The 13,552-nt window shown below is 39.1% G+C and overlaps 1 protein-coding gene across 2 annotated transcripts in view; it reads right to left on the reverse strand.

Annotated features, from left to right (window-relative positions):
* F13A1 (coagulation factor XIII A chain) overlaps window positions 1–13,552 on the reverse strand; it is a 168,215-nt gene that overhangs the window by 97,627 nt on the left and 57,036 nt on the right. For both annotated transcript variants that reach the window (XM_064362957.1, XM_064362958.1), the window contains 2 exons: window positions 7,398–7,516; window positions 4,855–4,962 (listed from right to left, as the gene is read on the reverse strand). In XM_064362957.1, the coding sequence (XP_064219027.1) occupies window positions 4,855–4,962; window positions 7,398–7,516 (227 nt within the window). The remainder of the gene's footprint in view (window positions 1–4,854; window positions 4,963–7,397; window positions 7,517–13,552) is intronic.

Raw genomic sequence — 13,552 nt, forward strand, 5'->3', positions numbered from 1 at the left:
TTACCATCATCACCACCCCCACCCCCACCATCATCACCATCATAATCACCACCACCATCACTCCTACCATCACCTCCACCATCGCCGTCACCATCTCCACCACCACTACTGTCATCACCATTACTATCACCACCATAATCACCACTACCATAACCACCGTTATCACCATCATCACCATCACCACTACCATCATCACTACCTCTATCACCACGACCACCAAACACCACTACCATTATCATATATTTAGTACCTGATCTTCTTTGGAAACTCATTCTCCAGGGTCCCAGTGCCTATGGCTATTTAGAATCCTCTGATTTAGACCTTTCTTCACTTATTCCCCAATTTCAAAATTCACCTCATCTGGGCTCCATTCCCTTGGGGCTCTGTTCTTTTCTAGGAGAAAACTAATCAATTTGATATAGTAATTGTGTTATTGGCAATAAGGTGTCGGTAGTGGCCCTCTAAGGTAATATGATCTGAGAATAAGGACAATATCTGGTTTCAGCTCAGCCACTTATTCGCTGTGTGACTTTGAGTGACATCACTTCCAAGGGCTTCTGCTTCCTCACCGAGAAGACTCTTGGAGAGTCCTCCTCATTGCACATGCTGGTTCTGTGTGCATTTCAACACAGATCCTCCACTGGTAATGCCTTAGCCCACTGGAGCAAGTATGGATGGAGGTGGTATATGTGGGGGTTTCACAGTGAATAACGAGCCATTATCTGCAGTAGCAGCAGCCTTTGCAGAAGCAGCTGCATCTCCTTGGGGGAAGTTCTCTGCCCATAGTTGCTGCCAGATCCAATCAGTCAGGAGTCAGGAACAGGCATGGACAGGTAACCACCCCACAGTAATGACAGGTGGTTGCACAGCCTTCCCTTTTCCCCAGAACCATGCTGTCCTTGTCACATGTCATGGCCCGCCTGCTTTGATAGTCTGACTCGGGGCTCAGAGTCCATGTCTGGCTTATTCACACCAACTTTAGGAGCTAGCAATAGAATCCTTTATTATTGCCATGTGAGTAAAGTAAGTGTTCAGATGGCACAAAGTTAAGCATTCTTCTTAGCTTTCCCTGGCAATTTTCCTGGTGGGGACTGTCACATCAGAAATGCATTGGAGGGAAAGCAGCAATCAAGCAATGCAATTTAAAGGAAGAAGTACAACTTTGGTCAAGTTTCTTCATTTTTCCTAATTGCTTCTCTTTTTTTCTTTTCTCTCTTAAATCAATCTGCAGTATGGCTTGGTAGAATGCACCACTCAGTATTTAAAGAAGCTTAAGCAAAACTTAGCTTATGTAAGGTTATAACATCTCAGGCCTAATCCCCAGACAATGAGAATAAAGGATTTTGGACTTGCTTTCTCCTGGGAAACTCCAATAGCCCCAGGCTGTCCAGATTGTCATAACTTTTCCTACTTTTACATCCAAGTGAAATAACAGCAACTCAAAATAAGAACAAGGGAAGATACTGAATTTATAAAGACAAAAAAAGAAGAGAGGACACTATTTTGAAGAATAAAAGAATATTCTTGCTGCCAATGTGGTTTGAGTACAGAGACAAAATTTCACTTTAAAGACAAAGATGTGAAGCCAGCAGAGGTTAATTATTTACCCTGGGTCACACTAAGTTAATAGCACAACCAGAATCAAGGTCCAATCTCTCGACATGAGCTGAGTCGCTTCCCAAATGATGTTGTCTTCACTTTCTGTTCAGTAAAGGATGAAAACCAGCAAGTTTTGAAAGAGTTAGGAAGACAGATTCTCTATAAAGGTGAAAAGAGAGTGTTACTTACATTCCACAGGCAGGCGAACTGAGTCACAGAGAGGATTAGTGCTGTGGTCCTCACTAAGGGTGATTTTTATCCCCAGTGGATGTTTGGCAATATCTGTAATCATTTTAGGTTGTCACAACTGGTAAGGGAACAGTTATGACAGCTTGTATCCCGAGTAGAAGATAAGGATGCTGTTAAACGTTCTACACGAGACAGCCCTCTACAACTAACAATTATCTAAGGTCATGTACAATAAATATAAATACACTGAACAATAAAGTTTTTTATCTGGGATTGTGTGCTTAAAATCAGATTCAGATCTTTATTATCATTGAAAGTTTGCACAATTTGGGTTATCTGTGCTTTTTTTTTTTTTCAATGTACACCCACCTGTTTCCTGAAAACTCCCTGCTAACCTTCAGTGCTAGACTTGGTCTTGACCAAAGTAGGCAAATTTGTCTTTGGGTCCCTAGTCATGTGCTCTGTGTCTTGTCCCCACCCAGCTCCACTCTCTTCAGATACCCAGCAAGGACTGGGCTGCTCATCCTCACTGTTTCTCAGCAATGAGCGCCCTCAGGAAAGTTCTGTCTTCCTTCACTCTCACCTGGACATGAATTGAGATTCCCATGCTATTCCTTCTGGAGAGTCCGCATGTCACCTCTACCTCTGTTCTGACATTTGCATCCTGCAAAAGGGATTTCCAGCCTCTATGATCAGGCTGGGAGGAGTCTGAGAGGAATTCAGAACAACTATGCATCAGCCTCTGTTTTACCTGAGGCCTGAGTTGAAACCCTGAGAAAACACGCACAACCCCGTCATCCTGTGACAGGGTTCTGGCTAGGATTCCACAACTTCAAAACATTTTCTTTTGGGCTCTCTAAGCACATCTTTCCATATTAATAAAGTCAAATTATTAATTGAGAAATTAAAAGATTTTTTTCTTTGTTCTTTGTTTAACTGCATTCAGAAGTTTCATGATAGATTTCCAGGATTTGTGAAAGGGAGAGTTAATTGCCTGATTGACCAAAAAACAGTTGATGTTTTTTCTGTGTCATTTTTAAAATTGATTTTTGGAGGCTCTGCATTTTAGCTTTTAAAATTCTTAAAACTGAGCAGATTTTGGAAGGATTCACAGAGGTATTCTAAGGCTTAAAGGAGCTAACAGAGGTGAAAGTGTTTTTGAAAACCATAGACTATTCCGTGTATGTAAACAAGGGTGTGATGGAGATGGAGATATTGCTCAAAATGGCTAGGATCAGGACCTCTATCCCTTAACACCCAAGTCCTCCCCCTCCAAAAATAAAACCAAACCATTTTCCAAATAGATTATCTGTCTAATTTTAAACCTTTTAATTGGGACATACATTTCAAACTTAGAACTTCATAGGCTTTATATGATTAATAAAATCTTAAGGCAATTTGCATTAAGAGTATGTGTGCTCATTCAATACTTAACAGCTTCTGCTTGGCCAGCCGCCACCACAGGCAGCATTAGGTTACTGCTCCCTGTCTGCTTCCCTCTTGCACTGGCTTATGTTAGGCAGTGATTTCTGACTTCTGGGTGTGTAAAACTACACACAATGTGTGAGTAAGCTTATGCTGATGAGCGAGAGTATCATTTTAGAATGCTTAAGAAGGATTTAAATGTAATTGCTCGTTTAAATGTAACCGCTGCTAGCTGTTGCTTCCCTTCTCACTGCAAAATTGTTATAGTAACTTCAAAGAAGAAAAAGAGAAATCTTGTCAGCAAAACAGTAAAAATAGTGATCAGCCGCAGGTCTAAAATATGTTGGTTATACATAGTCATGTCACGTTTGTAAACATTTCCCCAATCCTACATTCCTCCAAATCTTTGGAATTCATTGTCTTATCATTATGGAATGTAAATGCACAGAAAGCAAACTGCCTTTATATGTTGGTTTCTACTTTCACTTTTTAAGCTCCACTGTTTCTTAAGTTTACATGTAGCTTAGTTATTAATAAAAGCAACTGTTCTTAAAAGATAACCAGAAATTATATTTCATATCATTCTCAGTCTAATTTTTCTGTATTAACAATATTGATTTCATTTAACTGAAAAGAATATACAAACCAAACTCAAACACAAAATTCTTTCAAAGAGAGAATTTCTTAGATAACTTAAGGAAATCGGTAATATAAGTATTTCTTTTCCTCAGTCTTTGGTTGTTTGAAATACCACCCAGCTTGACATTTCTTCAGAAATAATCTACTCTTTAGCCAGATTGGATATGCTTGCTTCTCTGTACCAAAGTCTGGCTCTCCATGCTGAGTACATTGGTATAATCCAGGACTGCACAGGTCCTGGACATCCCATTTGATCAACATCCCACGCCTGGTCCCACCCTTCCTACCCATGGGAGTTCTATCTCCTTTCTCTGCATTCTCAAAGGTGTTTCAAGATCTCCTGCAGAGAGCAGCATCGAAGGTAGAAAATGTCTAGATTTGAAGTCAGCAGACTGGAATCCGGCTGCAGCTTTGTCACTGAAAGCTGTCCTTTCCCTGTGTCCTAACTTGCAAAAGGGCATGAGTAATACCTGCCCTACTTACCTCACAGGATCCTGTGAAGAATCCATACCACTTCATAAGTTAGAAAGCCCTACAGTGACACAGCCTTGTAGCAGGACTTAGGATGAGACGGAACCATTCATTTCTTCACTCTTACTATCAGTGTGAAAACGGAGAAAAGCTGTGCCTTGCACATCTTCTGTGCGCCTTGATGTTTGGTTGATCGACTGTTTGATTACAGTCATTGACATTTTTGTCATGATCACTCCTCAGTCCCTAGGCAAGAGGTTCTTAAGAATAACTGGTCTATAGTATCATGATACCTATCATCATTTGTCTGAAGCCAATGAAACAAACGGTATTGAGATGATAATTTTCTTTGATAGCACATGATAAGCTCAGAGAATTCAAGAAGCTATACTGGGTGTCAGAAACTAGCATCTTACAAATGAAAGTTTATTAAGTGTTAGTCGTCATTTCAGCAGCTCTTAATGAACTGGCATCTATTCTGAGGCAAATGATGGATGTAATAGATTTTAGGAATCAGTAGTTGCTGCTTACCATTGCAGACCCCACACGGCTGACTTTGATGGGATTTCCCCTTCCAGAGAGGTCCATTTGTGCTCTGTCCATCACATACAGGCAAATGTCCAGGATGCCATCTTCAAACTATTTGGAGGAAAAAAAAAAGAGTAACCACTTAGTGTTCACTCTGCAAATAAATTATTCTCTGATGAAAAATAAAAGGAAACCACAACTTAATGTTTAAAAATGTGTGTTTCCTATATAGTGATCTCCCATAATCTTTAGTATGAAATATTAAAGTAGAAGGAAGAAGACATCTTCTTTTATTTTCCATTAAAGTGAGTAAGAACATAAAAGCAAGCCAGAAACACAAACAGAACTACTAGAGGGTTGATATACTCAGGGATCATGAGCTGAGTTGAAGTTCTTCAGAAAATGGTTCAAGTTAATTTAGAAGGTCTTTTCAACATATTGGCTCCTGTACCCAAGAAGAAGGAATGAATGATTTACTAAAGTCAGGCCACAGTCTTAGGACCTCGAAAGTAATGTAAGTCTTCGTGCATTTTGAAAATAAAGAGCTCTCAGGTGTATCACAAGAAGGCACTTCACACTACTTAGTTTGCATCCAAACTAGTAGGAGACCTCATATAGCGACTGTTCCTCTGAGCTTTCCCCTCTTCTGAGACAAGGTAGACCCCAGAATCAAGGAGAGGCCAGATGACCTGCAGAAAGTAGATTACACTATCAAGGGAAGGGTCTCATACCAGTTCAATTTCCTTAGAAAGAACTGCTAGCCACAGGCAATACCAGACTTCTTTAAAAAAAGGAATAAAGATTACATAGCAAGACAGGAAGATTTTACCTATACCTCACTGCAGTAAGAGATTTCCCTGAATACAGAAATCTTGCCTGCTATCCACTCAAGTACTTGTGACAGAAACCACAATCATAATGGCTAATTACCATGCAATTCTTTATTCAGCCCAGTTAGAATACACACTCTGGGTGTATCCCAAACTGATGGGATGGATGCAGTAATGGGTAATTGCACTAGTTCTTCAGGTATGCCAATAGCTCAGTATTTTGGTTCTTATTAAGCAGCTTCTCTCTGCTGTTTTTGCTGGGCATGATAGCAACTAACTGGAGAGTTAAAGAAATAGTCATAGAACTGATTGATTCCCTGTATCACTGCAAAAAGGCTTGGCTGGTTATTTTGGCCAAAGGGCACAAACCAATAGCCTCTTTGAGTAACAGAAAATACAGTCAGTGACTGTGCTCCAGGGTGTCTACTCAAAGTCAAACTGGCGGAGGAGTGCCCTGACTGGGCTTGGGACACCTTTCCAGACCTCCTTGCTGCCACCTTGATGACTTTTCTTCTTGTTAGCTATCTATAGATTGTCACATTTGGGCCATAAATAGAATCACCAGGCTAAAGGCTAGAAATTGAGGACCCAAGGTAAGGGAATTAGGCAGTAGGCAATAGTCAAGGGTTGCATGTCACTGAGGAGGGGATGGCTTGATACGAGGGAGCCAGGCAGGAATCCAAAAACAAGGGGTGCCAACATAGCTCAAGCTTGGCAGGACATCAGAAATGCAGGCGGGCAAGCCTGAGCACTGGGCGTGTAATTCTCTGGAGTCAGGGTGAAGAAGCTGGTCACAAATCCAGGCAGGCAGGATGACACAGGTACAGGAGCAGTGGGTGAGGAACACAGGGAGATCCCATATGGAAGTCAAAGCAAGGCATCCAGAGCCAAGAAAGTATCCTGTGACCTGGTGCAGCCAGATTCCGCGAAACCTCCCCACTGGATGCCCAGAGCAATGATGCACAATTCCAGCCATTCCAGCCAAAACTCCCTGAGAAATGACATTCACCCCCTCTTGTGTTGCCAATTAAAAATCATTTTGAAATCACAAGATATGCATTCATTTATGGAAAACTGGTAAAATATCATTCATTTGCTCCATTGTTAAAGATACCAAGCTGAAATAGTTTGAATGACTGAACATCTTAAAGAAATGCCATTTGCTACTTTATGTCTAGACAGTAACTTGAGTTTGCAGCTGATAAAATGTTTCTATGTAAAAGCCCAGTGGGCTATTCTTTGATGAAATAACACTCTTTTCTAATTAGCAGTACCCTAGGCTAACACTTTTTTTGGAAAAAAAAAAAAAAAACTTATTTCTTTGAATTGGACACACTCCTTGCAGTATTCTTTGCATCACTATCAAAATAACTTTCTTTCTAAGAAAAGGAAAACTTCAGTCCATTCCAGGTTGAGCTAATGAGATTTCACTGTTCTAAGTGGCCAAAGCATTTCTCAATAGAATGTCACATTATTCATGGAATCTCTCATTTCTGTAACACTGTAATACCCAGAGATATGTGGTTTCAGCTGATAAATTATGCAGTTGTCTTTATGAGTCCCTACTCCTATACTCTCTGCCTTGGAGTCTCCGCTCCTAAAAAGCAGGAAATTGTGCTTGTCTAATATCGATATATGGCACCCTGCAGGGATACATGTGACAAAAAGTATGAAGTAAAAATGTCCTTGTCAATAACAAATTTTAAAATGGCTCACCTGACCATAGCTCCAGCTCCTAGTCTTGATGTCATTGACCTCTCCATAAAAAATTACTCCGATGTCGTTCAGGACATATTCTTCTCTTTCTTTCTCATCATCCAGATACACAGCATCATCTGCATCAGAATTTAAACATAGTGACCATTACCAAACCAGACTGTTTCCAAACACTTGCAAGTTTATTTTGTTTCCAAACTGCATTTAATCAACCAAATTTTTTAAAATGTTCTTTGTTTCATTAAGCATAGCTCATTTTCCAATATTTTAGTAACAGTGAAGATAATCAGCACCAGAGTTCAGTCTATAAATGATGACATTTGTTAGCAAAATGCTGACAAACTTTGGCTCTTTAAGTTCCAAGCAGCAGAATTAAATTGATATGTCTCATTAAACATTTTATGATTCTGGTGCATCAGTAGTTTCAGAATTCTATGATGCTGATGTAAATCTCTAACACAAATTAAAATACAGTTTCCAACCTTTTAACATTAATAGAAAACTAGATGAATTGAAAATGGTTTTTAAAACAAATCTGGGACACAGGACAAGGCAACAGCCTAATTTGTCATGTCATGTCTGTTTTGTGGCCCATCACTGGCAGGAGGAAAGCAGTAGGTCATCTCCTTTTAATGAAAGATACTTGTGGATGTGCCAGTATGTATGTGTGTCCAACCATCTTCCCTGGCCGATGCCTTTCACTGCAACGACTTCTCTTCCCTGTGGCTAGAATCTCAGGAGGGTCATGCTCTCCATCTATCCACTTGGTCATCAATCGGGTGCTTATTCTCAGGCGTGGTGGGAGAGCAGCAAAGCATCTTTAACACAGACAGGACCCTACAAGTGTAAATTGCACTCAGGAAAATGTGTGTATTTGGAACAGGCATCTAAATGTTTTTATACGAATTCTACCTTAAGGTGACAAAATAATTGATGATAATAAATGCAAAAGGAATGGTAGAATTAGAATGTTGCAATTCCTAATGAAATAATGAATTGAGACAGAAATAATTCATTAAGAAGGGAACTTCATAATGGATGGATAAGACTGAAAAAATGTGAATGGGATAATATTGATAAGCCTAAACATATGTATCTCCTGCTAGGATGAATGTCCTGGGAAGCAATGGCATGACTTATGAAGTATTTTTCCCCCTTCCTCCAGAAAAACATGCCACTTGAAACTGAATCTGATAGAGTCTCTGGATCTAACTAGCTGCTTAACAGAAAATGCCACAGTGATTTAAAAAAAATCCCACAGTGGCTAGAGAAACATATTTCATGACACCAGGGGACGGACTCAGCAAAATTCAGAATATGGAAAGTTCTACATAAAAAATGACTCCGTTTCAGCAATAAGTTTGTGGCATGAAGAAACAGATGAAGAGGATTACTCTGGAGGAAAAAATTTAAGTGACATACCAACCAGATTTAATCTACATACCTTAATCCAAATAAACTAACTAAAAAGATAATTTTTAGACGTCGGGAAAATTAAAGATGGTTCATCAGATAATACCTAGAAGCTCTTGTTGATTTGTACAATGATTACACACACACAAGCACATACATACACACACACAAGCACATACATACACACATATATAGGTACATATGTATCTATGTATACTGTGTAAATGTCTATTTTTTACAAACTGCATGCTAAAATATGTATGGGTAAATTAATATGATTACTAGAATTTGCTTGAAGATGCTAAGTCAAAAAATAAGGGAAAAAAGGATAAATAAAGCAAATTTGGCAAAATCTTGATAACTGTTCAGCCTGAGAGACATATAAGTAGATATTCATCATGCTATTCTTTCTGTTTTTGAGTTTGTCTGAAAATATTTATAAGAAAAATTAAGTTTATCAAAAGATATAAAACTCAAATACAAAATCTTTCCAATTTGATGTGAAAATTCAGTAATGTAAAGATACAAATTCTACCCAAATTAGTCTATATGACCAATGTGAACCCAGCCAAACTTCTACTCAGGATTTTTGGAACTTTGCATGCTCATTCAACAGTTTATCTGGAAAAAACAACATGAAAGAAAATAGTCAGGCAGGGCTTGGTGGCTGATTCCTGTAATTCCAACACTTTGGGAGGCCAAGGTGGGTGGACCAGTTGAGGTCAGGAGTTTGAGACCAGCTTGGCCAATATGGTGAAACCCCATCTCTACTAAAAATACAAAAAGTAGCCAGTGTGGTGGTGCATGCCTGTAATCCCAGCTCCTCAGGAGGCTGAGTCAGGAGAATCACTTGATCCCAGGAGGTGGAGGTTGCAGTGAGCTGAGATAGTGCCATTGCACTCCAGCATGGGTGACAGAGCTAGACTCTCTCTGAAAAAAAAAAAAAAAAAAAAAAGAAGAGAAAATAGCTAAAAGCTAGTATGTTGAAAATGAAGAAAGACTGAAGGACTTGCCCAAAGGTAAATTAAACTTTGGACCCCAATTTATAGTTTCCTGCATCTATGCCCTTTGCCATGTGTCTAGTAGTTCTTCCCTCTAAATGTGGAATATCCTCTCTTGACTTTGGGCTTATTTTGGCTAATGGGGTGTTAGCAGAAGCACGTAGGGGTATAAAACGTGACTGCACAGCTGAGTGTGTGCTCATACACATCTGCTATTACCCTGAGGAAAATATGCCCCATCAAGCCCACTGGTCAAAGAAGGATGAGAGGCACCAGAGCAGAGGGTCTCTGGAGCTCTCAGGGAGAAACAGATCCTCTCCAGCTGTTCCCACCTGAAGCAGAGGTGGCCAATCAAGCCCAGTATAGATGAGCCGAACCCTAGCCAAGCCCTAGATCCATGAATAAGTGCTTATCGTTGTATGCCACTGAGATTTTATAGTTCTTTCTTATGTAGCATTACTGTGATTATAGCTAACTGCAACAAAGCTACACTTAAAACTGACATTAGCGCAGTAATGGACAAATATACAGAAGGAGCCAGATGTGTATTAAATCATACTAAGATATATACTAAATAATAAAAGTAGCACTTAAAATCAATAGATAATAATAGATCTGATCAATATATGGTGTTTTGACAGCTGGCTATCCATGTGAGAAAAAAAATATGTCAGTAAGATCTCTCTCTTTCTCCCACCATATACAAGCTCGATCCATGGATTTAAGAGGTGCATGTGTGTCCCTTCCTGACAATCTTTATTTCGCCTCACACGTTCCAGATGTAAGCAGATAGAGAAACGTAACATTCAATAAATATATGATAAAATGCTCGACTCCACTAATAATCAGAGACATAAAAACCAAATTAACCATGAAATCCCAATGAGATATCATAATTCTCGTACCATATTGGCAAATATTAAAACAAATGGTTAACCATCAGTGCCAATGAGGGTATGAAGAGATGGATACTCTTTATCTATTGTGGCCGTAGTGTAAAATAGTGCCGCCTTTTAAAAGGGTAATTAGGCAATATCTATGCAAATTTAAAATGTGAATTCACTTTGCCCAAGCAATGCTATTTCTAGATGTCTATTCTACAGACATCATTTGTACAAAATGTCTGTGATACATTCAAAATGGCAAAACATGCTATAGTGAAAATGGGAAACAATCACAGAGCTGTAAACAAAAGACCAAAACAATGATGATATAACCATACCAAGCAGCCATTCAAAAGCAGATGCATGTACTGCCATAGAAAATGCTCCAAGATATACTGCGTGAGAAAATGCGGTACAGAGCAAAAGGTTGACACAATCTCATCTGTAGTTTAAAGAAACCTAGTATATATGCATATCAATATATAAAATGATAGCAAAGTATCTGTAATGATATACACAATGTTGATTTTCTCTGGGGATTCTCTAAGATTGGAAGATCGGTGAAAAGAAAAGTTTACTTTTAGTCATACATGTGTACATGTGCATTTATTTGAAAAGAACAATATATTCAAATAGTTGTTTAAAAATGAAAAGCACTGAAAATAATTTAAATGAATGACATTACAACAAAGTGTTAATCGTTGGTGTCTCTGATTTGTAGATCTTTGAGCTCTTTTTATGCTTTTATTATTTTTTATTTCTATAAGGAGACTTTTTCCATCAATAAAAGTTATTTTTAAATGTGTTTCCGTTTAAGTGAAGCTACTCATTTAATAAGAGATTAGCAAGTTCAACTTTTACGCATTAGTTTTTCTTTAAGAGCAATAAGGTTGTGCTCTTTTTTATTATCCATGTCCTTAAACACAACTCTTTTCTCCTTCTTTAAGTCTCCCTGAACCATTTTCTTTCCAGCAGAGACTGAATCTTGCTCCCTTAGTGCCCTATGGAGGCTGGGGTAACATTTATCCCACTGTACGGACATTACTGTTTAATTATTATATGTATTGAACAAGCATGTGTTTAAGTATCTACTATTTAAATTTTTTTAAGTAGCAGCATGTAAATAAGCATTGTTACACTGATTATTTACTGCCAGGAACTTTTTAAGTGCTTTATAACAAGACCCATGAACTCATCAACACTCATAACGACCTTGTGAGAAAGGTAGCCCCATTTCATTGAAGAGGAAACTGAGGCAAAGAGAAACACAACTTTTCCAAGGTCATATAGCTATTGAGTTGTGAAGCTAGGATTTGAATAAGCTGCCTTCCAAGTAGTCTGTGGCTCTTGGGTCCAAGAGATTGAATGACTGTGTCCCCAGCCCCCAGCACCATGCCTTGGAACACGGTGGGAAATCAATCAATGTCTACTGAAAGAATGAGAGATGGGGACGATGTCTGGAGCTTAGAGAGTAAGGGAGAAGTCCAAGAAAATGAAGGATTTACCTTTGGGCTTTGGGTTAGTATTGATGGGATGTGATAAATTTAGGTGGCAAAGCATGAACAGAGAAGAGTTCTGGAGCTTCAGACTGGGCCACCCTTTCCCTTCCAATGCTTGAATTAAATCTCACCTCAAACAGCCAGACATCATGAATCCACAATACAGCAAGGAAGTCAAATAGCAAGTCTTGATTTTAATTTTACATTTATTTATGATTTTAAAAAGAAGATTGAGGGTGGAAAGCAGTGCTTTATTTCCCCTGTTTTTATTCAGATCTGTCACTTTAAAATACAGATGTCCAAAGCAAGGTTAAAAAAAATATATCATGATGGAAACTCCAAAATACTCCCTATGCTTGGAAGGCTAACAAAAATAGAAAAATGTAATTGTCTGCTCCTGGAGATTTTTGCTGTTGGCTTTTTGTTAGTGTTTTTGTTTGTTTTTAAATTTTTGGTTAGCTTCAATGGGGTGGGGTTTTACTAAGTTTCAGGGGAAGCTAGTTCTTCACTTAGTAAAATGGAAGACTCGACTAATAGCAAAAACAAACCAGCAAACAACCCACTATTGTAGAAACCCAACGATTTGGACTGGTAGAAGGTAGATGTGTGTGTGTGAGGCTTGTGTGGAATGTGGGAGCTGGGAGCTACACATAACTAAGTGAAGTCTGAAGGGAGAAATAAGATCTAGACAGCTCCCAGAGTAGCAGTGGCTGCAGCATGGACCAACTGACAACTCTCTGAGTGTAGGTGACCTCTGGCAGACAAGCACCATTACAATAAAACTCCAGAGAAAAACAGATTACACATGGCACCATTGGTAAGTGTGACACAGCACCTCCATCTGCTGCCCAGAGCAGCCCCGTCACCAGAACAGACCTTCAAAATGCCTCGTAAATAACCACCCTTGTAGGCTGACTAACAATTTACAAGAGGTAAGTAGTGAAGAATAATGACCTCATTTATTTTGCTGTTCATCTGGTGGGAATAGTAGGGTAGTTAAGAAAGAAAAGAGCGGGCCAAGAAATTTTAGGGTGGATTTCAGTCACCCTCTGACATTCCCACTGTCCTCCCCACCCAGAGAAGATAGGGATTTATAACATACATGTAAAAACAAATGCTGAGCCTATTGACTTTAGTATCTGTATAACCTCTTTGCCAGAAGGAGGATCATTCATCATTGCCTGGGCTGATACATTCCTTCTGCTTATTTACATGCCATTTTGAAGTCAGAGCAAGTTCCATTTCCTTGGTCATCAGGCTCAAGATCAGCAAAGGGAGTCCAGGAATTAAACAAAACTACGGTGCCAGGACAGCTATCCTACCAGGTCCCTTTAAACAGTTTAAACCAGAGTCTGGTG

This window comes from Aotus nancymaae, unplaced genomic scaffold (genome assembly GCF_030222135.1).
Source record: "Aotus nancymaae isolate 86718 unplaced genomic scaffold, 86718_ANA_hifiasm-v0.15.2.pri h1tg000051l, whole genome shotgun sequence".
Classification (NCBI taxonomy): Eukaryota; Metazoa; Chordata; class Mammalia; order Primates; family Aotidae; genus Aotus; species Aotus nancymaae.